The sequence below is a fragment of the Neurospora tetrasperma genome (assembly GCF_000213175.1).
Source record: "Neurospora tetrasperma FGSC 2508 unplaced genomic scaffold NEUTE1scaffold_3, whole genome shotgun sequence".
Taxonomy (NCBI): Eukaryota; Fungi; Ascomycota; class Sordariomycetes; order Sordariales; family Sordariaceae; genus Neurospora; species Neurospora tetrasperma.
In genome coordinates this window covers 267364-294278 of record NW_009799101.1, presented here as the reverse complement: position 1 = coordinate 294278, position 26915 = coordinate 267364, and the positions used below count along the sequence as shown (strand labels likewise).

Sequence of the window (26915 nt, the reverse complement as noted above, 5' to 3'; positions counted from 1 at the left end):
GTGCTAAAAGGTTTTTATTAGGGCTACGCGCTCTACGCTACTATAGTTGATAAAAACTCTAATTTTAAAGACTAAAGTTTATAACCCGGGCGCTAGCCCTATAATATTACCCCCCTCCTCTCCCCCCACCTCTACCCCTCTCCTACCTACCCTTACACTTAGTCCCTAATATATTTATAATTTCTATTTCAATTATAAATTTATTTCTTATACTACTAACTAACGTATTCGTACCTTCTATCTAATATAGTAATTACAATACTAAATGGCAGCTAATAGTAAATAGTAATAAATAGTAGGCAATAATCCTAGTATTTATACTCTCTAAATCTATATATATAATCCCCCTCTCCCTTACTTTTTAAATTTCTCCCTCTTCTCTTCTTTTCTCCATAAATAATTTAATCCTTTAAAGTAAATAATATTATCCCCTTTTCTATTTAATACTAACCTATTTCTTTCGATTCTCCTAATACTCTTAAATACCCTACTATACGCTATTCCCCCCTACTAATTCGGCTTCGCCCCTAAGTTCTAACCCCCAAACTCCTTACGCTACTAAAAATAGCCTACCGGCCCCCGCCTCCGCCCGTTCTAACGCCTTACTCCCCGGCCCTCCTCCCTAAAATTCTTTCCTACTAGCGCCAGCCCCCTTAATTCCCTTCCTATAAATTCCAGCGCGCTTCTCCCCTCCGGCCGCTACCCTTAGCCTCTACCGCCCAGCGGCTATTACTATTATAATTTCTTTAAGTTTACGTCTAATAAAAAAGTACTAAGTCGAAGTAAATTTTTTTTATATTCTGCTTCCTTAAAATCTCCCCTCTAATATTATTTTATTACTAACCCTTTTGCTATAATTAGAATATAAAGAATTTATTATACCTTATATTATTTATTTAAATATAGAGTAGGTTTATTTTATAGTACTTAATTGTATTATATATACTAATCATTATAATAATAGTAAGTAGTACAACCGGGTATCGCTTATAACCCTACGTATAACCGCTATTTACAAGGCGGCGACTGGTACTATAATTAAAGTAATAGTAAAAGAGAATTTCAATTAATATCTAAATATTTAAAAGAATATTACTGAATTATATAAGAAGGGATTTATTAACCGGTATATTACTCTTACCCTTTTCTTTTTACTTCTCTACCTACTCTAGAACTTCGGCGCTAAATTCTCTCTTTTTTTTTATTTAATTAATTATAAATATTTATATTATACAAAGGCGGCGTCCCCCCTCCTCCCCTCCCTTCCGTTAGTAGCGCCCCGTTTTTAAAATAAAAATGATTTAAAATTAAATAATAGTTTTAGAAGTAAGGATACATATAATAGTAGTAAAAAATAATTATAAAAGAAAGATCTAAAAGAAGTAGAAAAATTTAGAATTAATATCGCTCCTGTCCTTCTTTTTTATAACCGATGTTATTATTTTTTATATTTAGTAATATAATATTCGGCCGGACCGTTATTAGTAATAGTTAGGCTATATTTAATTTTAAAGCGGTCTAATACTATAATATTAATTATTATTTATAAAAATTCTTATATTTATTCCGCCTATCCTACTTACTTTATTAATACTTCTCTACGTTCTTTCTTTATTTAATAGTGTAGAATTTCCTTCATAAAAAACTCTTTCTTATTATTAATTATAATAATTGGGGGTTAGAGGTTAGTAACGATTTACTCTAATAGGGGATTATTTTAAATATATTATAAGAAATTTATAAAGAATTTATTAAAAACCCTTATAGTAAAATTTATAAATTTTATAGTATATAGGCTAAGAACTTTTAAAATTCTATATTTAGTATAAACCTAATCTAATTTCTTTTTAAGGTATTTAATTTTAAAATTCTTAAAAGTTTAATTATACTTTATTTCCTTCTTTAAAGACTTCGGCCAATTATTTCTTACAATTTATAAAGTACTTTTAATCTTATATTAAAATAACTATTATTGCTTAATAAAGATTTATAATTTATTGTAATTGTATAATAAAGCCTTTAATTTTCTTCTATAAGTTAATAAATTCGGCTTTTACTAATTGGGTTATAACGGTTATAGGGGACTACGGGTAATAGTTATAGGTAGTAAAAAATAGAAATATTTTCATTACAATAATAATTCTACTATTAATTACTAATTATATAGTAGGGTACTAACGGCTTTAGTTATTCTACGTGTAATTTACAAAGATTTTTAAAAATATTTATACTTCTTAATTTATATACTCTAACCCGCTATCGGTTTAGGGATAGAAGGTTATATTTAATTAGTATTCTACTCTAAGGACGTTATAAAAGTATTTCTAAAAGCTATTAATTTAATTAGGACCTCTATTACTAATAATAGACCGGAGTTAGCCGTAGTAATATATAAAATATTATAGAAAAATTTTAACGACCGCTTCTACTTCTATAATAAATATAGGCTTTAAAATTATTACTTTACTAAACCGGTCTTTAATAATTAAGAGGTTTATATAACCCCTTAAAGATAGGAAGTTAATAATAAAATCTATTTAAATATTTCTAAAGAATTAATCCGGGATTAATAGCGGCCTACATAGTCCTCTCTTCTATTTTCTCTAATATTTAACCCTCCTATAAGTATTATAATTCCCTATAAATTAATAAATATAAGTATTTATTAGTAGCTAGTAAAAGTCTCTATTAATAGTATATATTATTCCTTCTCTCCTAGGGTAACCGAGGGCAACTAAATCGTATATCCCTTAAATAACGTATATACGTAGAATATTCTTTTTTAAATCTTCTAAAAATATATAGAGGGCAACTACTTTTATAATAGCTAAAGCTCTAGGAATTTAAATGTAGCCTTAATAATACAATTTCCCTAAACTATTAATTAGATATTCTCCTAATTATATTTTTAAACCTTAAACTACAACAGAAAGGCTTCGGTTACTATTAGTAATTACTTAGAGGACGTTTTAGTAAATTATATCCTACTAAGCAACTTTCTTATAAAATTATTATAAATTTAGATTTTTAAATACCTTTATACCCTCCCCTATAATTACTAAAGAGGCTACTATACGAATATAATTCTTAAAAGCCTCTTAAAGGATTAACTATTTCTCCTTTGCCTCTACGTTCTCTTCGTTAAATTTATTCTAATCCCGCTAAAATAGGGTATTAAATACTATAATAAATTTACTTAAATAGTATTAGATTTTAAAATTAAATTTTTAAAAAAGTTTAACCTAATACGCTTAGCGCTTAGAGAGCTTCTACCTCTCTATAAAGTTTTTAAAATTCTCATAATTAGTAATAATAGTAAATTTCTTATAACTTTTAAATTCTATTAATTATTCCTTTAAATATTATATAATTATTAATATTTTCTAATTATAAATTAAGTAATTATATTCTATAAGGGTAAACTTCCCTGAATAGTATACAATTATAGTCTTCTTACTATCCCTCTCCTATATAAGGATACCGCCGAACCTATAACTATTATAATTAGCCTTTAGGAATATAAATAGATCGGAATCCTACTATATAAGGATAAAGGCTTCTATAAAAAGCGTTTTTAACTATTAAAATACTAAATTATACTTAGTAATTTATTTGAAGGGGACTACCTTCTTTATAAATATAATTAATAGTCTTACTACAGAGGAGAAATCTTTAATAAATATATAATAATAATTAGTAAAACTAAAGAAGCTCTTTATTCTTTTCTATAATATTAGGGCTACTTAATCTATAATCGCTTTAATTTTTTCGGTGTCCGCCTAAATACCTATACTTATAATAATAATAAAACTAAAGTATTTTATACTTTTAATAAGAGATTTATACTTCTTAAGATTTAAATGGAATTTAATTATAGCTAACCATTCTACTACTTTATAAACTTTTATTAAATAGTCTTTCTTCGACCTAAATAAGAAAATTAATACGTTATTTATATAAATTAAAACGAAATTATTAAAATAATTACCAAAAATACTATTAATATACTATTAGAAGGTTATTAGAGCTTTTAATAACCTAAATAGTATTATAGACTATTTAAAAAGGCTATATTATATACGGAAGGCTATTTTCCCTTCCTCTCCCTCAGCTATATAAACTTTGTAGAACGCTTGTACTATATTTATTTTAATAAATTATTTTATTTTAATTATAATATAGAGGATTTCTTTTATTAAGGGTAGAAGGTAACGGTCGGCTTTTGTAATAGTATTTAAAGCCCGGTAATTGTAATAGAACTATAAATTACCGCCTAACTTCTAAATAAAGAGGACGGGTATTATAGCTAAAGAATTATTAATATGGATAAACCCCTTATTAAAGAAGTTTCTAAACGTCTTCTTTAATATTAAAAACTCTTTTCGGAATATACTATAAAGTAAATTATCAAGGAATAGTATTTCCCTACTATTCTCATCCTTCTTAATTTTTATTTTATAGTTAATATTAGGGTAATATAGGTTAATTTTATCTACTTCTAATTACCTCTATATATAAAGTAAATCGTATGTAATAATAAAGATTCTCTTCTTTAGTTCCTTATTAATTATATTAACCTTAGGTTTAAAAACCTTCTTAATATTTTATAAATTAATAGCGAATATTACTACTTCCGCAACTTCTCTACTATTCTTTTTTTTAACCCTATTTAGTATAATTATAAAAATCGTAGTTAAGTAATAAATAACTTCTCTAATCTCTATAGCGCAAAGAAAAGATTTCTTAAGCGTATATTCTAAATACGGAATTTAATACCTAGCTACCCCGTACTAGAATCTATACTTATATAGAACCAAATAGGCTTTTATAGTAATTAATTATGATTTTTCTAATATTATAAGGAACTTTAGTTTAGGAACTATATAAATATAAATAATTAATTTGTTATTATAAGTATTTACCCTAAAATAAATAATACTTTTAGTTTCTATACCTTTTATTTCAATAGAAGCGCCTCTAACTTATCTCCTAAGAATTAGAATTACCAGAATCTTTAACTTCTTAATAACTCTTTTACTAATAATAATATAATATTAATAACTTTTATTAATAAAAGTATAAAATCGATCTTTATTATTAATAGTAATAAAGATCTTAGTAATATTTATTTCTATAGGACCTAGGAAGTTCAAAATTCCCGCCTCCTTACTTAATACTCCTATTTACTTCTATACCTAGCTTTATATAGGAGTTACTCTTTTTCTAACCCTTCTGAGGACGAGTTGTTTATATTTTTTAATAATAGTTCGATCTAAGACTTGATTTTAGTAATTTTTATACTAATACTATTAAAACGCTAGGCCGGTCTATATATATAATCCTAACTATATACTTATTATTCTTATAATATAAGTAAAGCCCAGCTAAGCGCCGTTTATTATATTCTTCTTAGGAGACTTATTTAGTATACTTAGTATTTTTATTATAATTTTTACTTTTAGTCTTAGTAGCACTTATTGTTATATATATATTACTATTAATATCCTTCGAGGGTAGGTTTATAATTTATTCTCGTCGGGGGAAAGACTTTTAGCGGCGGCTAACGGCTCCCTTACTACTCTTACTAATTTTATAAAAGGCTTAATTCGCTTCAAACTACCAAGTAATGTCTTTTAAATCTTTTCTATATTTATTATATATTTTGAATATTTGGACCGAAATTAATTAATTATATAGAGTATTGGATATAGAAGTATCCAATCAAGCGAATTAGGATTCGTTTTCCCATATAAAGCCTTTTACTTTTATTAAAGAAATTTTAAAAATTAGGAAAAAATTAGTGAAACTCTAGTTTTTACATTAGTAAATAGTTTGTAAGCGAATTAATACGAACTACTTCTTATTTTTACTACCGAAAACTAACTTTAAATAATTAAATTAATTAATAAGGCAATAGAAATCGTTAATATATCCTTAATGCTAAAAAATTTCTACTTTAGTTATTTTATTACTAGGAAGTATATCGAATAGTATTAATTATTCTAATTTATTGTTGGAGATCGTTCTAGTTACTTTCTCTTCTTTATATATAAAGTATAATTATATAAGGAATAAGAAGAAAATCGAAGTAAATCCATCCTATTTCGGCTACTAAATATTTTTACATTTAGTACTAGGAATAGTAATAGGAATAGTTTTTTAAATAGTACCGCTTATAATATTAAGGGTAATAATAGTTATATAAGTAGTCGCTTAAGCGGGCGCTTAAGGGTTGCCCTAGACTCCTTAAGTAGTAGGCGGCGTACTAATAATAGTTCTAACGGTATTAGTAAATACTATATTTATAAAAATACTTCTAATAACATTATCCCTCTTTATTTATTAAGCTTCTACCTATTACGATACTTCTTCTTCTATATTTAATATAGCGTACTACTACCCTTACTATTATAGTAGCAATATATTTTAATCTATTAGTTCTATTGGTTAATAGAACCTAATATAATAGGGATAGTACAATTAATACAGGTACTAGTTGTATAGTTTAATTAAGGTTCTATAAAGGAGGAAAAGTCTATTTAAAATACGGATCTACCGGCGCTAAAAGGTACTCTGGCTAATGATAGCTCTGGTCTTAGAGACTAGAGTCTATAATCCGGGCACTAGCCCTATAATAAATGTAGTCTTTATAGGTTTTTAAGAAAATAAATACATTAGTAAAGTAAGCCGTTGTATAAATATTAAGAATATTGTATAATATATTATTAATAAAGTTCTAGAATAATATCAGCGTCCCTAAGAGCCCGAATACGTAGACTAACGATTTATATAGCCTAAATTGTATAATAAATACTATTAGTTATTTATAGCCCTTAGCTATATGTAGCCTGTTGAAAGCTGTAATTATATTGACCTTTGTAAATTATTTTACTTTATAAATTGCGTCCAACGTTTTTTTAATTAATAGTAACGGGTATCTATTTTTTACGCAAATATTATTAATCCCTCTATAATTAATATAGATTCTTACGCTACCCTCTAGCTTTCTTACTAATAATATTAGGGAAGTAACGTTTAAAATTAATAATTGGATAAATATTTTTACTAAATTATTATCTAGTTATTATTTAATAATTTTTAATTCTTAAGGCGATATTGGCCTTGCTCTTAAGTATAGTAAAACTTCTATTCCCGGCTTTAATTCGATTTTATAATTATACAACCAGTATTAGGGGATTACTTCGGCATCTATAGGATTAGTAATATAAGAGAAGTCCTTATATTTATTAGGGAACCGAGCTTTTACTTACTCTAAGGTATATTTCAATTTGGTAGATTTTTCTATAAATTTCTATATATCCTCTTTTATAGTACTATAAATTCTATCGATTTTAATCAAAGGTATAGACTATATTATATCCGGAAGGCTTTCCTAATCTTTATTCCTTAGTCCCAATTTATAAATACGGTTTATAAAGTTCCTAATTACTTTACTAGGTTGGAGAGACTACTTACTATGGCCTTCGCCCGTAGTTTCCTTTTTATATAAATTAATAAATTTATAAATTCTAATATCCTTAAAGTAGTATTTATAGAGCTCGCTCCTACTTTATATAATATCCTTCAAAGCATTTTCCGATAGGGTTAGTATTAAGATAGCTTCCTTCTTTTCTTTCTATATTTTCTAGAATTCTACTTATATAAGAGAACTAATTTATACTCCTCTCAATTTTATATTAAGTAAAAATATTCTTACGTTAATAATTTTGAAGTTTAAAAGGTCTAGTGCCGATATATTGATTATAGGTATAAAAAGTTAGAATATTATATATTTAACTCTTTCTAGTCAGGGTATTATTGAAACTCTCTACTTACTGATAATTCTAATTTATACTTTTACTTTCTTTAATATGAACTTCCTTTTTGGATTGAAAAGTTTTTTGAATTTATTTACGTAAGTTAGGGGGGATAGGGATTTCATTATTATAGCTTAGTTTCCTTTAGGGGCTTTTGTAATATTGGCTATTTAATTAGGGAAGTCCTCCTCGAATTTATTTTCGGATTTGTTTTCGGAGTTATAGTATTTGTCCTTAGATTCTTCTATTTCCTAAGTTTCTTTTAGGAGTACCGCTATTTTTAAAGGTTAGTTAATATACATCCTTATATATTCGACGTTTTAAATAATTTTATTAGCTACCCAATTAATATTTAGATTATAGAATTATAACTATTATTATAGCATGCTCGGACAGGCTCCCAGAGTACTAGCTACTGGGCACCATTAGTATATCGGATGGAATGAGGCTTATATTTTTATCGATAGCAACCCGGATCGGGAAGGCGGCGACCGTTAGCAGAATCCAGACTTATATGTCTAATTCCGAATGCCTTCGTTCGTACCGCTTCCTTTTCCTTCTTTACACTTAATATTACTTTAATTTGTAGCTTCTAGTCTTGCAGTTTATCACTCGTAGGATTACGCTTTCACAACTATAACTATCCTAAAATAACCAGGTAGTTTACTACGAAATTGGTTATAAAGAAGGAGATAATTTCTTTATAGTTATTGATACGTATAGTAGTTTCAATATATTAATCTATTTATTCTTTAAATACGCTATTTACTAGGTATAATAGTTTCAGTTTTTTTAATATTTTAAATTATAGGTATACTCTTTCTACAAATAATTAGTTAATAAAGGCTTTGCCCGAATATTCCGAATTTACTAATAATATATATTCTACCTTATTATTATACTAGGGATATTAAAGGTACGTAGAAAGAAGGGTTATATTTTATTTATAGAATTTTAAACTATGTAATTTAAATAGTTTTATTTTCTAATAATTAATAGTATTGATATTGAATTTTATCCCTATCCTTATTTCTCTTTTTATATCCTTAGATCCCCTAGGGGGCGATTTAACCTTAGGGTTCGTTATTTCCCTATTAAGTAGGGGCTATAGCGGCCGTTAGGGCCGGGGCCGGGGTTATTAAAGCTGCTAGAGCCGGGTTGGTTGTATTTACTATTATATAGTTAGTAATAAGTATACTGGCGCTAGATCTTTAATATATAGTAATGTTTAAACCCGGATAGTTAGGTTATTTACCTTAAGTATTATAATTAGTATTACTTCTATAATCATTAGCTAAATATCTTCTTCTACTGCAATTTATATAATTACTTTTATTATAATACTCCTAAAGAATATCCCTATAGATTTTTATAAACTTCGCGCAGTCGATATCCATAAAGTCGGGGTCCCTCTATTTATAATTATTACTATAACTACCGCTGTTCCTACTACCGTTGCTATTATTACTATTATTACTACCGTTTATAGTAACCTAGATAGTATTATTATAGAGCGACGCTCTAGTATAAACTTTAGTAATATTATAGAATAAAGTCGACTATCCCTTCTAATTATTACGTTCGGATTAGATAAAGTAGTATAAGACTAAATTAGTTAAAAACTTAAATATTTTCTAGTATAGGAAGCGAATTTTAGTAATTGTATTATAATTGTATTAGTCCGTTAACGAGACGAACCGAGCTTCGAAATCCTTATAATTTGAATATTTTCTAATTTTCTTAAGGTTTAGTAGTTCCTTCTCTACAACAGCTATTAAATTTCCCTATTTATAATATTCGTTTAAATTGGCTAGGAACTTTTCGCCTATCTTCGATTTCTAGTAGACTAAATAGTAGGGGTTATTTAGGATAAATTAATAATAATTGTTAATACTAATTTTAGTTTCGCTATTAAGGTAGGTTATAGTATAAAGAAATTTGGACAATTTATTAGGGAATTTATATTTATTTATTAATTAATAACTATAAGTAGGTAAATTCTAAGCGTTATAAATATTATAATATTTAATTATATTTATTTCTTTGCTATTAAAATATTTAGAATCTTTATAAAGCGTTTTACGGTAGTAATTGCCCGAAGGGTTAGCTTAGAAAGGGGTGCCGCCGGGACTTTTAAGTCCGCTAGGGCCTCTACTATTAGGACCTTTAAATTTATTAGGGAATCCTCTATTACTACCGGAGAATCCTCTACTATTATTAGGGCCTTTAAGACTATTAGAAAATCCTCTACTTTTAAAACTACTATTTATATTAGGGAAACCTATACCCGATCCTCCAGGGCCGCTATCGCTAGAACTACTACTTATATTACCGGAGCTAAAATTAGTTCCTTTACCTAATCTTTTAGGGCTACTATTATTAAGACCGCCGCTTATATTAGAGAAATTTATACTTAATCCTCTAGGGCCGCTATTACTAAGGATACCGCCTATTTTATAAAGAATTTCCTCTATATTATCTTCGATTTTAGTTTAGAATTTATTTTTTAATTTCCTCTTTAATTTCCGCTAGGTTATTCTTAATAATAAAAATAGTTTCCTTAGTAAAATAAAAAGTTTTACAAAAGGTTTCGTTCTCTTCTTATACTTTAATTAATTCTTCCTACGTAATTTTAATTACAATATGGACGTTATTATACTCCTTTTTAACTTTATTAGATATAATATTAGCCGTTTTTAGTACATTCAAAATATTTTAATAATTAGTTTCTTTACCTTTAATAATCTTAATTATATTATTCTTATAAATCGCCTTCTCCTTCTCGGCGGTTAATAATTTATACTCCAAAGTAGTATTATCCTTAAGAATTTATTTATACTAATTTTAAAGAACCTTCAATTAATTAACGAATTAGTTCTTAGTCTTTTCTAATTTATTAATACAATTAATCATTTATTCTATTTCTTAACCGGTCTTCTTAACATAGGCTTTAGTATTGTATTTGTAATCTTTAAACTTCTCTTACTTAATAATAACGTTCTTATCGAGTAATTTAATCTTTTTATTGAAATAATATAGAAGTTTTATAACTTCTTTATAATTCTTAATTTATACTATAAAATTAAGTAAGACTTAAAGGCCAATATTAGAATTATTACTATAGATAGCAAATAATACGTTAAAACCTTTAAGTAAGGAAGGAAAAACTATGATAAGGTCGATTTGACCGTCGCCGTTATAATTTTGATTGTTAGATATCTTGCTTAAATAAACAATTAAATTAATAATTTATTAATAATTAAAATAAAAAAAGAAATATTCTTTTACTATATTGTATAATATAATAATTATACCTTTATTATTCTAAATATTTATTTACTATTTTAAAATCAATACTACGGTCGTTAAAATCGATATTAATATTACTAGAATATTCGATTTACTATTGGCGATTGTATGATTCGCTAAAGAGTAAATTTCACGAGAATTAATTTATTGCATTAACCTCTACTAAGTTTGGTTCGACCAAAATTACTTATTACGCTTTAATATGAAGGTTAGGTATAATAAAGTATTACGGGGCGCAAGTAAGTATTAAGGTAAAATTTTAATTGTTGTACGAGGAATAGAAAGAGAATCCTGTGCGCGTACGAGAACTATATAGGGCACGTTTGTATGTGGATCCAGTATACGGACTATAGCACGTATGCACGTGACTGCTGTACTGTACTTAGGTAGTTGTACAGCTGACTGTACTACTATAGTATAGCACCCTCTATTTATATACAGGAACATAGCAGTAATGCCTGTGACATAACGCCTTTAATATACCCTATTATTACTCCCTTATAAATTGCGACTGTAGCTACACTAACGCTATTTAAATACTGTATCGCAATCTAGTTCCTCCGGCGAGGAGTTGAATACTTGAATTTTGCCTTTTTGATGGGAGATGATGGAATTATGGCCATTTGAAAGAAAGATAGTAAAAATAATAAAGAGTTAAAAAGAGGGGAAAGTGCGGGGTTTTCAAAAAGTGGGCGTTTATTTGTGGCAGGGACTGTACCTAAAGTAATAATAGCCGTAATCTAGCTCAATTATTAAGTGTCCCTCATCATGTACCCGCACATCCAGCAAGTTTCATGCGTCAAGTCCGCCATTACACAAATCCAATCCCTCCGAACAGAGCATTACGACAAATATTACCGCACGCACACTTTCATGGGCCAACATGTTAGCTGATTTTGAACGATGAAAAACGGGCGGGAACAGTTGATAGAGGTATATTCATTACTTCTACGCTACACTCACAACACACGGTCAGCGTTTTATTATTCTTCATACTTAGAGGTAGGTACAGGTATCTACCTCTATGGCCACATCTCTACCACACTTCCCCATCCAATTGAGTTCTCCGCGGCCTCCGCCCAAAAGAACGATTCATTGTCAAATCCCCACCACACTTTCCAGCCCAATTCTCGGCCCAGTGGATGCCGATTTGGGGGAAATCCGCAGAAGGGGTGGCCTCCCACTGGAACTCCATCTCCTCCTCTTCGGCCATTTGGTCACGGTGATAGGCTTGTGGTGGGTGTCTTGACACAGCCAGACGGTGCCGTAGCCGCCGGCGCCGAGCTTGTTGACAACGCGAAAGCGGCCGTTGGAGCAAGGGCCGAGTCGGTCACCAAGAACGATTGGGTGGAATCCGCCTTCTTGGTAGCGTCGGGGATCTTCAATATCGGAGTCATCGATGGGGAACTCGAGCTCGTAAGGAAATCTTTGAGTGCCGAGGTAGGACATGGTGATGGAAGGTCTGCGTGTCGTGTGCTTTGGTCGGTTGATGTGGTGTCGAATGGGCGATTGACGAGGATGTCAATGAGCAATCAGACTTGCGAAAGATCGGAGAATGGTTGTCCTTTTAACCGTCGTGGAAGCGGCCGTCCAAGATTGCAAATGACGTGTCGCTCAGGGCCGATGGTTGCAAGGCAGTCGCGCAAAAGCGGTGTTCACTGTTCAGAGGCCGCAGGTCATGTCCGTGGGAGTGGAGAGTGGTGAATGGGAGGTGAAGAGGGGAAGGTGGAATGAAGTGGAAGGCACTGGTGTCTGTCAACACAGGTTCCACGCCGCACTTTCTTTGTTCCGGTTGCCCACTTTAGCAAACAACACAACAACGACAAGAGAACGACCCGCGAGTGAAACACGGCGCAGTACAGGTTCGCTACCTATATAACTGCACACCAAATTCACAGATTGCGCTGGTGAATGGATCGTGGGCAGTAATGTCAAGTTTCACTCTCAAAAGGGGCGGTGCAGGCACAGTTCACCATGGCAGGCCTTGTGAAGTGACGGTTGGCCTGACCACATGAGGCTATCCGGCAAACCTGATATATAACCTTGTCCATTCACACGTCGTTCTTTTCCCTTTCCACCTACGCAGTCTGGTTATGGTCACTAACGAAACCTTCAGATGGATATGGACAGAGCGGAGAGCCGCGATGGCCATGATATGCTTCGGTATCATGGACACTCCAGGTTTGCCCTACCAGTTGCAACCTGGACCTTGAGCCAAAGGCTCTGAGCATCCACGGCTTCTTCACTTGTCCTCGAAGAATGTTTCTGGACTTGAAATAAAAGCTACACGATCCTCGCTACTCGGTCCTTTCTTCTTTTACCACCACCCATCGACAGAATATTGCAGTACTCTGTACACGCAAATCAACATCAGACATAATCGATATCGATAAAGACAACATCAGCATTCAAGATGACTACATCAATCTTCCGTCCTCCCTACCCCGAGTTTCACGATCAAGTCCACGACTTTCCTCTCAAGTCAGTCTCCCTAGAGGCCCTAGTTCAGAAGAAGGCAGCAGGAAGACGCAAGAGGTATACGGGCGTCCAAGTCTGGGGAACGCCCAAGAAGATGACGAGCGAAAGGTCGAAGGAGCCTGTCACCGTCACCTGGATCGTAGATCCCACCCAAGACGAGCGATATGAACCCGACGGCCCACAAATCGCCACCACAGAGGAAATTTGCAGGGAGGAAGCAGATAGATTGGGGTTGAAGTTTGTTGTGATCAGGGGGGCGGCGCACGAGACCAGGAACATTTAGGCCGTGTTCGTTCTGGCAGTAGTGCAGTAAAGGCATCTCTTCTAACCCTAACCCAAAGCTTTTCTGCCACCAAAAAGATGCTTCCGTTACTGTACTACTGCCGGAACGAACACGCCCTTACGTTGATGGACGGACAGTCACCGTCTGGGACGCGTCGACTGAGCGCTACCAAAATATGCAGAGGGAGGCTGACTCCCACTTCACCATCTATATGGGCCGGAGCAGGAGCGAGCTTCCACTACAGGGCCATATATATGTTGTATGGGACTCCTTGAAGTTCGGGGGCTTGGACAAGATGTCCAACCCTATCACCCAGAGAAAGCACGTCAGTGCTGAAGATGGGGAAAGGCCAGTCGCGCACGAGTACTGGTCTTTGACCAAGGATCCTTTGCCGCCCAAATCTTGCTAAAAGTCCCTATCAGCTATTCTTTCTCGGTCGTCATCAGCGAGCACCTTCTCTATTTTGTCTTTCCTCAGCCTCTCCATCGGTTATACGGTTTTTTACTTCTATCCACGCCATGTACACTCTTGCTATCTTCAAACCAGTACACCTCTAGCTCGAGCAACGAATCCCGGGCTTTCCTCAGCAACAGAGGTTTTCAGCGACACAAATCAACACATCCAACCCGTCAAGCGACGGATGTCTCATGGTTCGCATACCATTCAAGGATTGGTTGCGTGAGATCAGCAGTGTTTAGACCTCAGCTTGCACCGGTCTGCACAGCAACGACAGCGAGCGCTGGGCATCATTCGAGAGAGCGAGCGCTTCTTTGCTACTATCAAGCACCGTGAAGCTAGGAGTCAGGGTGTTTTTTTTTTTTTTCATTTCTTCGGCATTTGCTAAGTGGCACAACCGTGGGGATACTCGCTTCATTCTTCAAAAAGGCTTGTCAAACCGGATTGTTCAACGGTCACTAAGTGGGAGGTAGATGTTTGGGGTCTAACATCAGCATACCAGAGGGTTATTGACAAGTTGTCAACCTGCTTGTCTCAGACATTAGGGCGCTCCATTTGGACAAGAGGGCACAACGCGAGCAAAAGGGCAAAGAGAAAGTAAAGTGGCATGAAATTAACCTGGAAGTTTCCAAAAAGTCGTTTGTCCACTGTGAACCAATTGCCTGATTGTTGTCTACCAATGTGATCTCATCAGAGTTATGTATTCGGATACCCTCTTCTACCTTTCGGTCTTCAAAGCATCATTCCTTCATCGTCATACCATCGAGTGCTTTGATCTCTTCCTTTCACTTTGTATAGAGGTAAGGTACAAATGAGCTTGGCTTTGGCACCGTTCCTTTTGTCCTTAAACACCCGTCATAATTCACCTGTCCTTCATTCAACGGAAACCTATACCGATCACAATAAGTGCAAAGGCGGTGTGACGTGAAATGCACTACGGCAGAAGTCTTTATATACAACCAATGAAGTAATCAACAACATATTCAGGAACATATCAGCCCAAGACCTTCGACGAGCTACAGCTCCGTTTTCCCAGTTTACCGACCCCAACATCCAGGCCGGCGGGAACCCTCTTTATTTCCCTTATACACACCGTTCCATGTCATTGCGTTCACCCACGACATTCCGACATGATCGAGCTTCTCTTCAGTAGAGGTACCTTAGGTAACGCCCTGAAGTATCTTCATATTCCTCTTGAACGAGCATCTACTTACAGCTCTTTGCCAGCAGCAAGCAGGTCGAACTACAACAGGAAGTGGAACCCAGATGAAGATGTGTCTCCAAAGTGGTCCGTTGCCTTCAGATAACTGAAACACAGATTGGACAACTGCCCAGACAAGCAACCGACCTCATATGGCCATCCACAGGACATCAGATATAGGAACTGATGAGTATCCAGAGACCTCAATCCACCACCAATGATCAGGGTACAGAGAGGCGGAAGTACAGATACATGAATAGTATCGTACCCAAGAGAAAGATCCGGATTTCCTGGATCGTCGATCCCAACCAGACCAAGGATCGGCGATATGTCAATAACGACGTCCCGATCGCCATTACGGAAGAGATTTGCCGCGAGGAAGCGGACCGCCTGAAGCTGACTTGCGTCGTCATCAGGCAGCTTGCCCATGAGACTCGAAATGTGTACAAGAACGGCAGGACCGTCACAGTATACGATGCTGAAAGTGGGCAGTGGAGGAACGCCCAGCAAAAGGCGGACTCCTACTTCACCGTCTATATGGGAGTCAGCAAGAGCCAAGTCTTGCTACAAGGCCACATCTATGTCATCTGGGACCCCGTAGAGTTCGGTAATCTCAAGAAGATGACTGACCCCCTCAATCAAAGGAAATATATCAGCCAAGGGCCAAGGGGGAGGATGATTATCGCTCCTGCGACGCGGCAACTACCGTTCCATCATCATCATCATCACCATACATCACCAGGAAAAATCATGTACCCTCTTCACATATAGTCCAAGGGAAGCGGGTGCTTCAGCTGCCTTGCCCTGCAAATTGTTGCTCCAGGGCTATATATACCTGCATCCAATTCAATACCTCTACAAAGCCGTCTGCTCCCCCCAACAAGATCCCGAGTGAGGTAGTCCTCAATACCATCTATTCTCCTGCTCATCTTTGCCCAAAGAAGTACACCTGCCGGACCGTGCCAGATCACGCCGGGCGAGTAAAGAAAAGGCAACAGAAAGCCGATTGGCACATCCAGTCACCGTTGTTACAGGCCGTAGCATCAACGAGCTCCAGCTTCATATACAGGCCGTAGAGAAGCTGTGTCGTAGGGAAGAGGCCAAAGATATTGGCTTTACATGTGTGATTATCCGATCGGGTATTCACACGAAGACAAATCAGTACAACGAGGACGGAACCGTCTTAACCGAGTTCAATGCGAAGAGTGATTGTTATCAAAACGTTGTAGCTGACGACGACCCACATATTACAATCTATATGGGTTTCGGCCTCGATCAGTTGGTGGTCTAAGGCCATATCTATATTGTGTGGGACCACAAGGCCATGTTCAACATTTTGATGCGTCTCGTCAAGCACATCCTCCCCTTTAGGAGCGGATCGTTGGCCTCGAAAGCTTAGGGCGGGGAAGGACGCCCCGAACTACATGACCGTTACATCTAGTGGCAGTGCTGTCAGACACTTTTACTCGTCTCGTGTGGCTGCCCGTCTGCTTGTGCTGTTTTTAGTTCTGTCGACTATATATACCTTATCTTCAGCTCATGAACTACATCGCTCACCTCCAACACCCGAGTACATCAATTGGCATGATATCCATGACCCATGACCAATAATCTGCGAGCACAACCCAAAATGGCAGGCACCGATCACCACCAAAATACCAGGCTTGAAATCCCGACCACCAGAGTATGGACACCCGAGCACGGTTACCCCAGAAGGGGTATAACCGTCGAGAAGCTCCAGTCTTTGAACGCCTTCAACGCAAGAGGGGTAAGGCGTGTCGTCAAAGTTATTGCCGCCGAGAAGTCTACCCCCGACTGTCCCGACCTCAAAATCCTCGACCATTTCCGCGATGTCGACCGTTCCACCCTCGACACCTTTGGCATCTGCCTTCCAATCGAACATTTCTGGCTGACCGGCCCCAACGGCCGGCATTTGGCCCTCGTTTTTCCCTGGCACGACTGCACACTCGAGACTATTCCCGACTACTACAGCTTCCATACCGCCCTGATCAAGGACATGGCCTTTGAGCTCGCTGAATCTCTGCGCTTCATGCACTCGCAAGGACTTTGTCATGGCGACTTCCGACCCTGCAACATCCTCCTCCGTCTCTGTGACGGCGCCGACTCCCTTCCCGAAGAAGCCCTCTTTAAAGCGTTTTACAACGGCGACAAGCCCAACACCGGCCGCGTCATCTCCCTCGAAGATATAAAGCCCGTCACACGCGCCTCGGCGCCCTCCGTCCCCGAACAACTGGTCGGCAACGTGGAAATTGGCTTCCACTCTGGTCTCTGCGCTGCTTCGTTCGCCATCACCGACTATGGCGTGTCTTACTCCATTCTCGACCCGCCCAAGGAAGGGTCAACAGGTATTCCCTTGGACTATGCGTCGCCGGAGGACCGGTTCTTCCAGAGGGAACTCCTCGGCCCTCCGTCGGACATTTGGACACTAGGTTGCTGCATCAACTACCTCGCGGCAGACTTCACGCACTTTGCTCAGCCACTAGATGGCGACGACTGCGACACGCATGCAGCCAAGCTGGAGTCCCTGATGGGGCCCATGCCAGACCCGTTTAGGGCAGCGTACAAGGAGGAGCACAAGAAGGAGCCAAAACTCAGGTGTTTCAACCCGCAAGTCGCCAAGTCCGACGAGACCAACGAGGGGGAGCTGAAGCCCATCACCGAGAAGCCACCAACAAACCCATTCGAAGAGAGGGAGAGGGAGATGGCTGCTGAGATGGCGAAGACGGCCCAGAGGGGCGAGCGCGTGATGAGTCCCGGCGAGGCGGTGTTCAGACGTAACCTGCAGAGGACGATTTATCTGTCCCAGACTCAGGAGGAGGCCGATCATATGAAGAAGCAGTATGAGCTGTGGCACTTGCAACAGGATCACAACAGCAAGAATACGACGCACACACTGCCATTGCCATATAGCGAGAAAAGAAGGAACGGTGATGATGAAGATGACGATGATGAGTACATGGAGTTGCGTCTGGACAACGAAGAAGCCGATCAGCTCTTTGATCTACTCATGTCCATTTTCAAATGGCACCCCAACGACAGGGCGACAATTGAGCAGGTGCTTAGTCATCCGTGGTTCGAGGGACGAAATCGGAATGCTGCAAAGGTGCCATCTCCGGTTACAACCAAGAAGAGCGCGGTGGATGGGGCCATCGAGAGCGTCAAGTCGTACTTTCATGTCAACGCCACCAGCCGCTGGGCTCAGGGACTCTCTTAGGAGGGGAAGTCCCGGGTCATGGCTGTTGGTGTGGGCGCTTTGGCGGGTTTGGCGTCCATGATTGGACTTGGGAAGCTGATGAGAAGTGGACGGGCTAGGAAGGCGGCATCAAGGATTGCGAGCTTCTTTCCGGCATTCTTTGCGTCGGTGGTGCCGGAGACGTTGAAAACCCACTTGGGTTGGGGTTCTACGGGTATGTTCGGACCTGGGTCTGGTGCGGTAGTGGGGGGCTTGTGAGAGCGTTCGTGGTTGTGCTGCATAGAAGCAGAACGAGAGCTGGTTGCTGAGCATCAGATTGGACAAGAAAGAGCAGGACGAAGCGAGAGAAGCACGGCTGGAGCACAAAGCAAATACAAAGTACATAATATATGAAACTTAAGACAGACGTTTGAAGTGAAACAAGAAATGTGACTGAGATCCATGACAACAAGTGCGCTTTGCGTTTTATTCCCGTATAAGCCCTCCATGCATGCCCTAATACCCCCATGAAGTGTCATGATTGTGACAAGAACTACGTCTTTCTGCATCAATGATCATACCGAAATCCGGACATAGACAACCTCTTCTTATACGCCTCCTTCCAGTGCACTTGCTTGGTTTGCGGGCACACGTACACGACGTAGACCTAGCTTCCATGTCAATGTTTTTTCGGCTTGGTCTAGTAGTTCTTATCTATCTAACCAAATGAGCAGACTCAGAGCAACGACGATTGGCATCAGCAACTAACTGACAAGCTGATATACCATGGCAGCCAACGCGAATGGTTGTCAATATGGTATATCCAACTTGAACAAGTTCATTGTCTGGTACAAGCAGAAAACAGCATGCCGAATGACAACCTATGTACCTCTATCCTGTAACCGAAAGAGCCATGGGTGTAGGAAGCAAAAGGATCCAAACAAATGCAGGGACCAAGTACGGTGGGAAGTTTCACACCTCAGGAAATCACAGGGAAGATATCGAGGGACCAAAACGGAAGATGTCAAAGCAGGAAAGGATTGCAAGAAAGAAAGGAAGGGGCAACGAAAACAAAGTAACTGTGGCGCATCGATCGTCAACTGCGCCCTACCATGCGCCAAACATTAGCTTATTTAGCCCTCTTAGAAGTTCCCGAGCTAGGCCCTAACGGGGAAGATAAGCGCCGTACTGCGCCGGGATGGTGGCTGAGGTGATACTTACCCATTTTGCCCTAAAATCTCACTGCTAGGATCTTGCGTTGTGGCGCCGCCTCGAACTTCAACCGTGATGGCGCGTTGTGAAACCCCAGAAGTTACCAGATGGTGATGACGATAGGCGACTGATTTTTCTCCGCTGTTACGTGTCTGGATGACTTAACTTCGAGAACAAGCACTTCCATCAGGACACACAAAGACCCACGATCTTTTGGGACTCACTCCTCCCCTCGCTCCGTCAAGAGCAGAACTTCTCCCGCCCAGTCTTCTTCATCACTGCAGCAACAACCGCTCCGATCCGATCCGATCCCATCAGCAATCATCCAAAGGAAATGCGCCTCATAAACACCACCACCCTCTCCCTAACCTCCTTCCTCCTCCCCGTCTCCCTTCTCCCTCCCTACGCCATCCTCTCCCACACATGGTCCCCTTCGCCCGACGACGAAGTCACCTTTCAGGAATTTATTTCGTTACCACCTCACGAACTCGAAAAGAAAAAAGAAAAGGGGTACGCCAAAATCAAACAAACATGTCATCGCGCGAAAAAATCGGGGATCGAATGGGCGTGGGTGGATACGTGCTGTATCGACAAGAGTAGCTCGGCGGAGCTGACGGAGGCGATTAATAGTATGTGGGGGTGGTATCGGGGGGCGACGGTTTGTTTTGCGGTGTTGGAGGATTTGGAGCCTGTTTTTAGGGACAAGCATCATGCTGAACCTAAACCTAAGGGGGCACGGCTGGGAGTGGGTGGGGGAGGGTATGGGCAGGATGGGAATGGGAATGGGAATGGACAGAATGGGAATGGACAAGGGAAGAATGCCTCGGGGGAGAAAGGATGGGAGGGGAAGGACGGGGGGCGATGGCTGGAGGGGAAAGACGGGGGGAGTAATGTGGGAAGTTCATGCAGCAACGTATCTGCAGCTACTACTGGGTCGGGGACAGGGACGGGGTCAGCGACATCATCACACTCCCAAGCTGGGAGGATGGACCACCTAAGCCATGATGAAAAGGTCGCTCGATTCAAATCATGTCGCTGGTTTACCAGAGGGTGGACCTTACAAGAGCTCATTGCCCCCAGTCGCATGGGGTTCTACAACAGCAAATGGGAATTCGTCGGCGAGAAGTCCTCCCTCAAGCATGTCCTCGCCGAAATCACACAAATCAACGAGTCCGTCCTCGAGAACAGCGCCCTGCTGCCTACCATACCCGTCGCGCAGCGCATGTCCTGGGCTTCGTCGCGGGTGACCACCCGCCCCGAGGACATGGCGTATTGTTTACTGGGTATCTTTGACGTGCAAATCCCGTTGCTGTATGGAGAGGGCGAGAAGGCGTTCATCAGGCTGCAGGAGGAGATTGTCAAGGAAACCAACGATTTTAGTTTGTTTGCGTGGAAGACGGACAAAAAGTCGGGGACGCAGCATCAGAAGCACTGGGGCATATTGGCGCCGAGTCCGAAGGAGTTCGCGACGTGTAGGGATATCGTGAATTGGGGAAACACCTTGTATAACGCCGAGTGTCTGATTACGAGCAAAGGACTACGATTTACGCCGGCGTCGGGGGATGGGTTGCGGAGCGGTAGTTCCCGGTTTAAGGAGACCGAGGGGACGTATATCCTTGACCTGGGGTGTTATCACCGAAGTGAAAAGGGCATGGCGATCGGCGTGTTTCTGCAGCAGCATGGCTCGGATCTGTACTGTCGCGTCATGCCTGAGAGCTTGCCCATGTGGCCGACGGGACCTGGGCAACAGCCCCAGTTGCGCAAGAGTAGGGTGTTTTATATCACAAAGACGGTGTCGCCTGTGGCATCGACGATGTTGGGCACGAGTCATCGGTGGGCATTTAACCTGTCGCAGGTGTTCAGAGCCATGGCCGAGATCAACTTCCGTCCAAAACACAGTCAGTTTCAACCGGAGGAAAGTTGGGACGGAGAGCGCAAGCTGTTCTTGAGTCAGGGGTCGAGGAACTTTCAATGCTGCGCGGTATTCGTGACGACGAGGAAGGACGGGTTGGGGGCGTTAAGGATCTTGGTATGGTGCCGGCTTTATCTCGTTCACGGCGGCGAGGAAGAGGCGCAGGCGTCGGTCAAGGTGGAATTCGACCCGCCCACCGAAGGGAAAACGGACAGTGATGGGTTTGTGAGATGTAAAGGGAGGGTCATAAGGGACATCTATGAGGGTCAGCGAGTGTTCAAAGTCGAGGTCGAGGCAACGACGAGCAAGAGTACATGTAAGTACTGACGCCAAATGGCGAGGGGGTCACCAGATGAGGCAGCAATAGAAGGTAGCGGTGGCGGCCACGGTGGAAGGGGGAGGTATTTCAATTCGGCGGCGGCGGCGGCGACTATGTCGAGCAGCACGCTGGGGAAAGAGGTGGTGGTGGTGATGGTTTGGTTTGTTTACTTTGGGAAATTGAAGATGGAGTTGTTCCCTGGATGGGATGATAAAGGGACGAAAACGGGACGGGGGAGAGGTACATGGAATTAGTGGTTATTGTTGGTGCAACCACCTCTCGTCGGAGACAAAATAAGTGAGACCAATCAAAGGCTAGGTAAGATAGTCCACTACCGCTTGTCAGGATTAAAAAAAAGGCCGTTGCAAGACTGTAATAAGGATTGGAACAATTCAAAAAGACATCGGCTAGAGTCCTAATTGTATGTTTTCATTCAGAAGTTGCCAAGAACTTAAGACAAGAGGTGTTACAAAGACGCTTGGATGCGTAGTATAAGTATACCCAAGATATCATGTCAAAGGTCTCAACTATTTTGTCCATTACGAGCACCTGTAGTAGCCGAGTGAACAACGAGCGGTACTTCAAGCCAGGCCCCACTTGACACACGTGATCTCCCACCTCTTTCGCGGAACTCGCCAAAGCAGGCCGCGACTCCCACCAACACAACGCTGTAACGCGCTGTGGCCAGTGGGGTGGTCCGACATATGTCGATCCAACTTCCTCCCTTCGTCACCTCATCTTTTCAACAACGGCTTTCACCTCGACACAAGACTGGACCGTGAGATCCGACACACACTTCGGCGACCCCAACAATGTCACAATGCCACGACAAAATACCTTCACCGTGGTGCCCAACCCATTGGGCATGCAAGGCCTGATTTCGCGCGACAATGCTCCGGCCTCAAAACCCCAGGCGATGACCTCCAAACAAGCAAAGAAGCTGTACAAGCAAGCCACAAAGCAACCGAGACTCTCCAAGGCCGAGCAGCGTCGCCTGGAGCTGGAGGAACAAGAACGAATCCGCAAGGAACTCGACAAGCAGAAATCGGCCAATAAGGCGAGGATTGCGAGAGAGAAAAAGAAGGCAAAGGAGTTGGCAGAGATACAGGCGCGGAAGAAGAAGGGCTTACCGCTGGTGGATGTCCATCCGAGTCAGGACACGATTTCGAGGTTCGTAAGGGTTGGCGTCGCTAATACGGCTACAAAGAGGGATTCGAGTGGAAATGTCAAGGGCCCGGCTGTGGACCAGCAAAGCCGGACTGTTTCTCCGGAGAGAGACGATTCGAATAAGGAGAACATACCGGATGGTGGAGGGGTGATAGATGAGAGTCTGAGGAAGCGACCACGATTGGACCAGGACAGTCAATCTAACAGGCAAGATGCGGTAACGATACCCTGCAAGGAGAGCATATCGGGGGTGGAAGACACCACGATCACCAACAAGGAGAACGTGCCATGGGTGGAGGATAGGACAGAGAGTACAAGCCAGCGGACCTCACAACCACGACGGTCAGGCAAGGAAGGATCTCAGTCGCACGACAAGACCAAGACACGTACAGAATCCAACACACAGAGGCTGGAGACTCCTGAGGAAGTTGTAATGGTCTTGCCCAAACCAACAAGGTTACAGCCGGACAGGAATCTGGAGGATATGGGGTTAAGTCGACCGCAATCGGTGGAAGCCTTGCAACCGAGACGATTAGAGAATGCTCCTCTAAAGCTGGATCCAGTTAAGAAGGTTGTCAAACCGTTACCGACTGGTATGCGACCGAGGCCAATTCTTGGGGTGACGGACGGGAATCGGTCTACTCCGGCAAAACCGTCCAAGGAAACAGTGCCGCCACAAGGCTATCAGAAGCTGGAGCACGTGAATAAGGAAAAGGAGCAACAATTACCAAAGGAGAGCTCACAACCAAAGCCCAAAGCCTCTACGCCGAACACGTCGGTGGTGCGTTCAGCTGTCGAAGCATCCAAAGCATTCCCGTCCCCGCAACCTCATGTTTCCCCCATACCACCACCACCACGACCTTCAATGTCTGCCCGTCAGCCTTCAAATGCCGCGAGACTGAAGCCTCCGGGAGCCCAGCATCAGGTCACAGCTCCTGCCAACCCACCTGGGCCGTCGTCTACAACGGCCAATCCCAACAAGTTCCCTTCCCCACACAGACCTATGGGCCCTCCAGCATTAGTACCACAACGTCCCTCGCCAGGTCCACCAAGCTTTAAGCGACCTATGGTCAGACCTAGCAGCGGGGGTATCCAGAAGCCCAAATTCCTTCCGAGGAACTACCCTCAAGCGTCGGCTTCGAGATCATCGCTCTCCAGCATCATTGGCAAGCCGGCGGTCTCAACCAATAATACACCACCAACAAGCACACAGTTATTCGTCATGTCGCACCTCGACGACCTTCTCCCCAGTCCATCTCAAGAGCTTCGGGAGCTGGAGGAGGATACTGGGTCCACGGCCACATCGCGCCCGCCAGTCTTCAAATCCCAGTCTGACAAGCAAGGACAAGCCCCTGCGGTTGTTCCCAAGTCCTCTTTGGCACCAGGACCGAAAAGATTTACCCGCCAGACGTCACATGTACAAATCGCACCTTCACGACCTCGAATACAAGAAGTGAAGCCTGTTGAAGATGACATCTTTCCTTTTCTGTCCACTCAGGACTTGCTCTTTTCATCACAGGACATACGGGAGCTGGAAAGCGACACGCCCACCAAGGTTGATAACCGAAAGGACAACTTTCAGCATCCATTGAAGCCATCACCCAAGACTGCCTTTTCGTCGCCCTCGATTGTAACTGTCAAGGAAACTCATCCATATCAAACGGCGACCACGACACCAGCCCCGAAACCTGTTCCGGGTCTTGCCTCTTCGAAACAGATGACAAGTGTACCTGCTCTTTCGAGGCAAAGCTCAATTGGTTCGGTGACATCGAATCCTCAGGCGACCTCCACAGCGTACAAAGCCCAACGCCCATCCATCCCAGCGTCTATCATGCTAGACCCGAAGACGGCATCAGCATTAGCATCCCAGAAACAGGCGGAAGCGATATCTCCTCCCTCCAACCCAAGCCAGAGGCCCCGGGCTTCAGCGAACTCATCTCCTAAACTAAGCCCGGCCATTGGTGACGATCAACAAGCGGAAGTTCCCAACCCAAGCTTGCCCACAGCGGCAGCCGCGACTCCTCCCACCCCTAAACCCGCCCCTCGGCCTCGATCGCCGTCGCCTCAACGGTTCTTTGGCTCCAGTGGCGTAGGCATTCAAATCTTACTAGCCATGGCAGAAAGCGAAAAGACGTTTCGGGAGGACGAAGAACGGCGGCAGGAAAAGGCGCGTCGTGAACAGCTGATGATGGAGAGGCGCAAGAAGGCAGCCGAAGAAAGAGCCAAAAAGGCGGCGGAAGAGAAACGTAAAAGGGCAGCCGAGGAGAGAGCGGCGGTGATGGAAAGGCTGAGGCGCCAGGGTGAGGAAATTGCACAGTTGAAGATACCGTCGGCGAGGAGGACAGAATCACCGGCAGTGGCGCCGGAGCAGAGGCCTGCAGCGACTCAGGCGAAGCAGCTCCCAGGGCAAAGTATTAAGCAGCTCATTCCTTCGATTAGCAAGGTGAAGAGGTCAATATCGGGGTGGGTGCCGCCGCAAAGGACTAGCGTGGTTAAGCCGGTCATTGAAGCGAACCCTCCACAACAGCCGTCGTTGTCAAAGTCCAACGTTCAGGCACAGCATTTGGCCGAACAAAAGTCGCTGGTACCCTCCAAGACTACTCCAATGGCAACGCCAAATCCTAGTATGCAAGCGCAAGATCAGATATCGCAGATCTTGGAGGTGTCACCTGCGCCATCTCAAGGAACGGACTATGGCGATGCAGACCTGGATGCGCTAGGTGAGTTGGGAGGCATGGGACTGACGCAGTTTTTGGGTCCAGAGAAGGATCTTTCGTGGCTTGATGACGATGATGATTTCTGAATTAGAGCTGAAGAGGTGTGCAAACACTTGTCAAAGTATCAAGCGACTGGCTTATTGTTATTTGGGGTTAGATCCTACCTACCTACTGTTTCGTTAGACTATAGATACCCGACAAATGTTATTCCAAGATTTTCTGTTCTCTGTGTGAAGGAGGGCTATCAACGCCAGGTCTTGAATGTCACGATGTTTTTTTTTCAGCCAACTTGTTAGCGTCCGCAGCGTCACATTACGGAATGAATGCAAGGGGCAGCCACAGCGGGCATGACAGAGGCCAACGACCAAGCCACCTCACTGACTGCACCACCACAAACAAACAAACCCACGACGCTACAGGTACATGGAGTAACTGTGTAACACACCACCACAATCCGGGGGGAACCAACCGGCGGCATCACGTCCACACACCTGCAGATGCGAGACAAGTGAGGACGACATGTAACGCGTCCCGTAATTTCCGCCCAATGAGCGCCGCTTGGTACCCAAACTTTCAGCCAGATTGACCCAAACGGGGACCCAAACAGGAACCCAGCCTACGCATCCCACCACTACGGCACCGCAGCGAGACACACAAGCAAGCAGGCAAGCAGGCAGGCCGCCTGAGGACAGCCGTCTTGGCTATGGATGGGCATGATGGTGGCTCGGGGGGGATGAGGCAGGCATGGCGGATTCCAGATTCCATTTCGCCTTCTTGCTCCATTCATCATTCGTTGGCCTCCACTGACATTTATTTGGTGTGCTGACAATCTTGTATATCCCGACGATTCA

At 41.2% G+C, this 26915-nt stretch overlaps 7 protein-coding genes across 7 annotated transcripts; 5 read left to right on the top strand and 2 right to left on the bottom strand.

The window, feature by feature from the left end:
* Nucleotides 1-6883: 6883 nt before the first annotated feature.
* NEUTE1DRAFT_41912 (uncharacterized protein) lies at nucleotides 6884-7081 on the bottom strand (the record flags this gene model as incomplete). Its single annotated transcript, XM_009851975.1, has 1 exon — nucleotides 6884-7081. A coding segment is annotated over one exon (198 nt), but the record flags the coding sequence as incomplete, so codon positions are not given.
* Nucleotides 7082-8079: 998 nt separating this feature from the next.
* NEUTE1DRAFT_137129 (uncharacterized protein) lies at nucleotides 8080-12575 on the bottom strand (the record flags this gene model as incomplete). The annotated part of the gene is made up of 2 exons (XM_009852128.1): nucleotides 8080-8091; nucleotides 12348-12575. 2 exons carry the CDS (start codon nucleotides 12573-12575, stop codon nucleotides 8080-8082), a joined length of 240 nt encoding a protein of 79 aa, XP_009850430.1.
* A 964-nt stretch (nucleotides 12576-13539) lies between these two features.
* On the top strand, nucleotides 13540-14296 carry NEUTE1DRAFT_109557 (uncharacterized protein; the record flags this gene model as incomplete). The annotated part of the gene is made up of 2 exons (XM_009852127.1): nucleotides 13540-13841; nucleotides 13915-14296. 2 exons carry the CDS (start codon nucleotides 13540-13542, stop codon nucleotides 14294-14296), a joined length of 684 nt encoding a protein of 227 aa, XP_009850429.1.
* Nucleotides 14297-15796: 1500 nt separating this feature from the next.
* NEUTE1DRAFT_43217 (uncharacterized protein) lies at nucleotides 15797-16315 on the top strand (the record flags this gene model as incomplete). Its single annotated transcript, XM_009852044.1, has 1 exon — nucleotides 15797-16315. The coding sequence occupies one exon, from the start codon at nucleotides 15797-15799 to the stop codon at nucleotides 16313-16315; it is 519 nt and encodes a 172-aa protein (XP_009850346.1).
* An 859-nt stretch (nucleotides 16316-17174) lies between these two features.
* On the top strand, nucleotides 17175-18779 carry NEUTE1DRAFT_100233 (uncharacterized protein; the record flags this gene model as incomplete). Its single annotated transcript, XM_009852126.1, has 2 exons — nucleotides 17175-17262; nucleotides 17311-18779. The coding sequence occupies 2 exons, from the start codon at nucleotides 17175-17177 to the stop codon at nucleotides 18777-18779; spliced, it is 1557 nt and encodes a 518-aa protein (XP_009850428.1).
* A 1504-nt stretch (nucleotides 18780-20283) lies between these two features.
* Nucleotides 20284-22188, top strand: NEUTE1DRAFT_100232 (uncharacterized protein; the record flags this gene model as incomplete). The annotated part of the gene is made up of 1 exon (XM_009852125.1): nucleotides 20284-22188. The coding sequence occupies one exon, from the start codon at nucleotides 20284-20286 to the stop codon at nucleotides 22186-22188; it is 1905 nt and encodes a 634-aa protein (XP_009850427.1).
* An 812-nt stretch (nucleotides 22189-23000) lies between these two features.
* On the top strand, nucleotides 23001-26210 carry NEUTE1DRAFT_80781 (uncharacterized protein; the record flags this gene model as incomplete). The annotated part of the gene is made up of 1 exon (XM_009852124.1): nucleotides 23001-26210. One exon carries the CDS (start codon nucleotides 23001-23003, stop codon nucleotides 26148-26150), a length of 3150 nt encoding a protein of 1049 aa, XP_009850426.1.
* Between the last annotated feature and the right edge of the window lie 705 nt (nucleotides 26211-26915).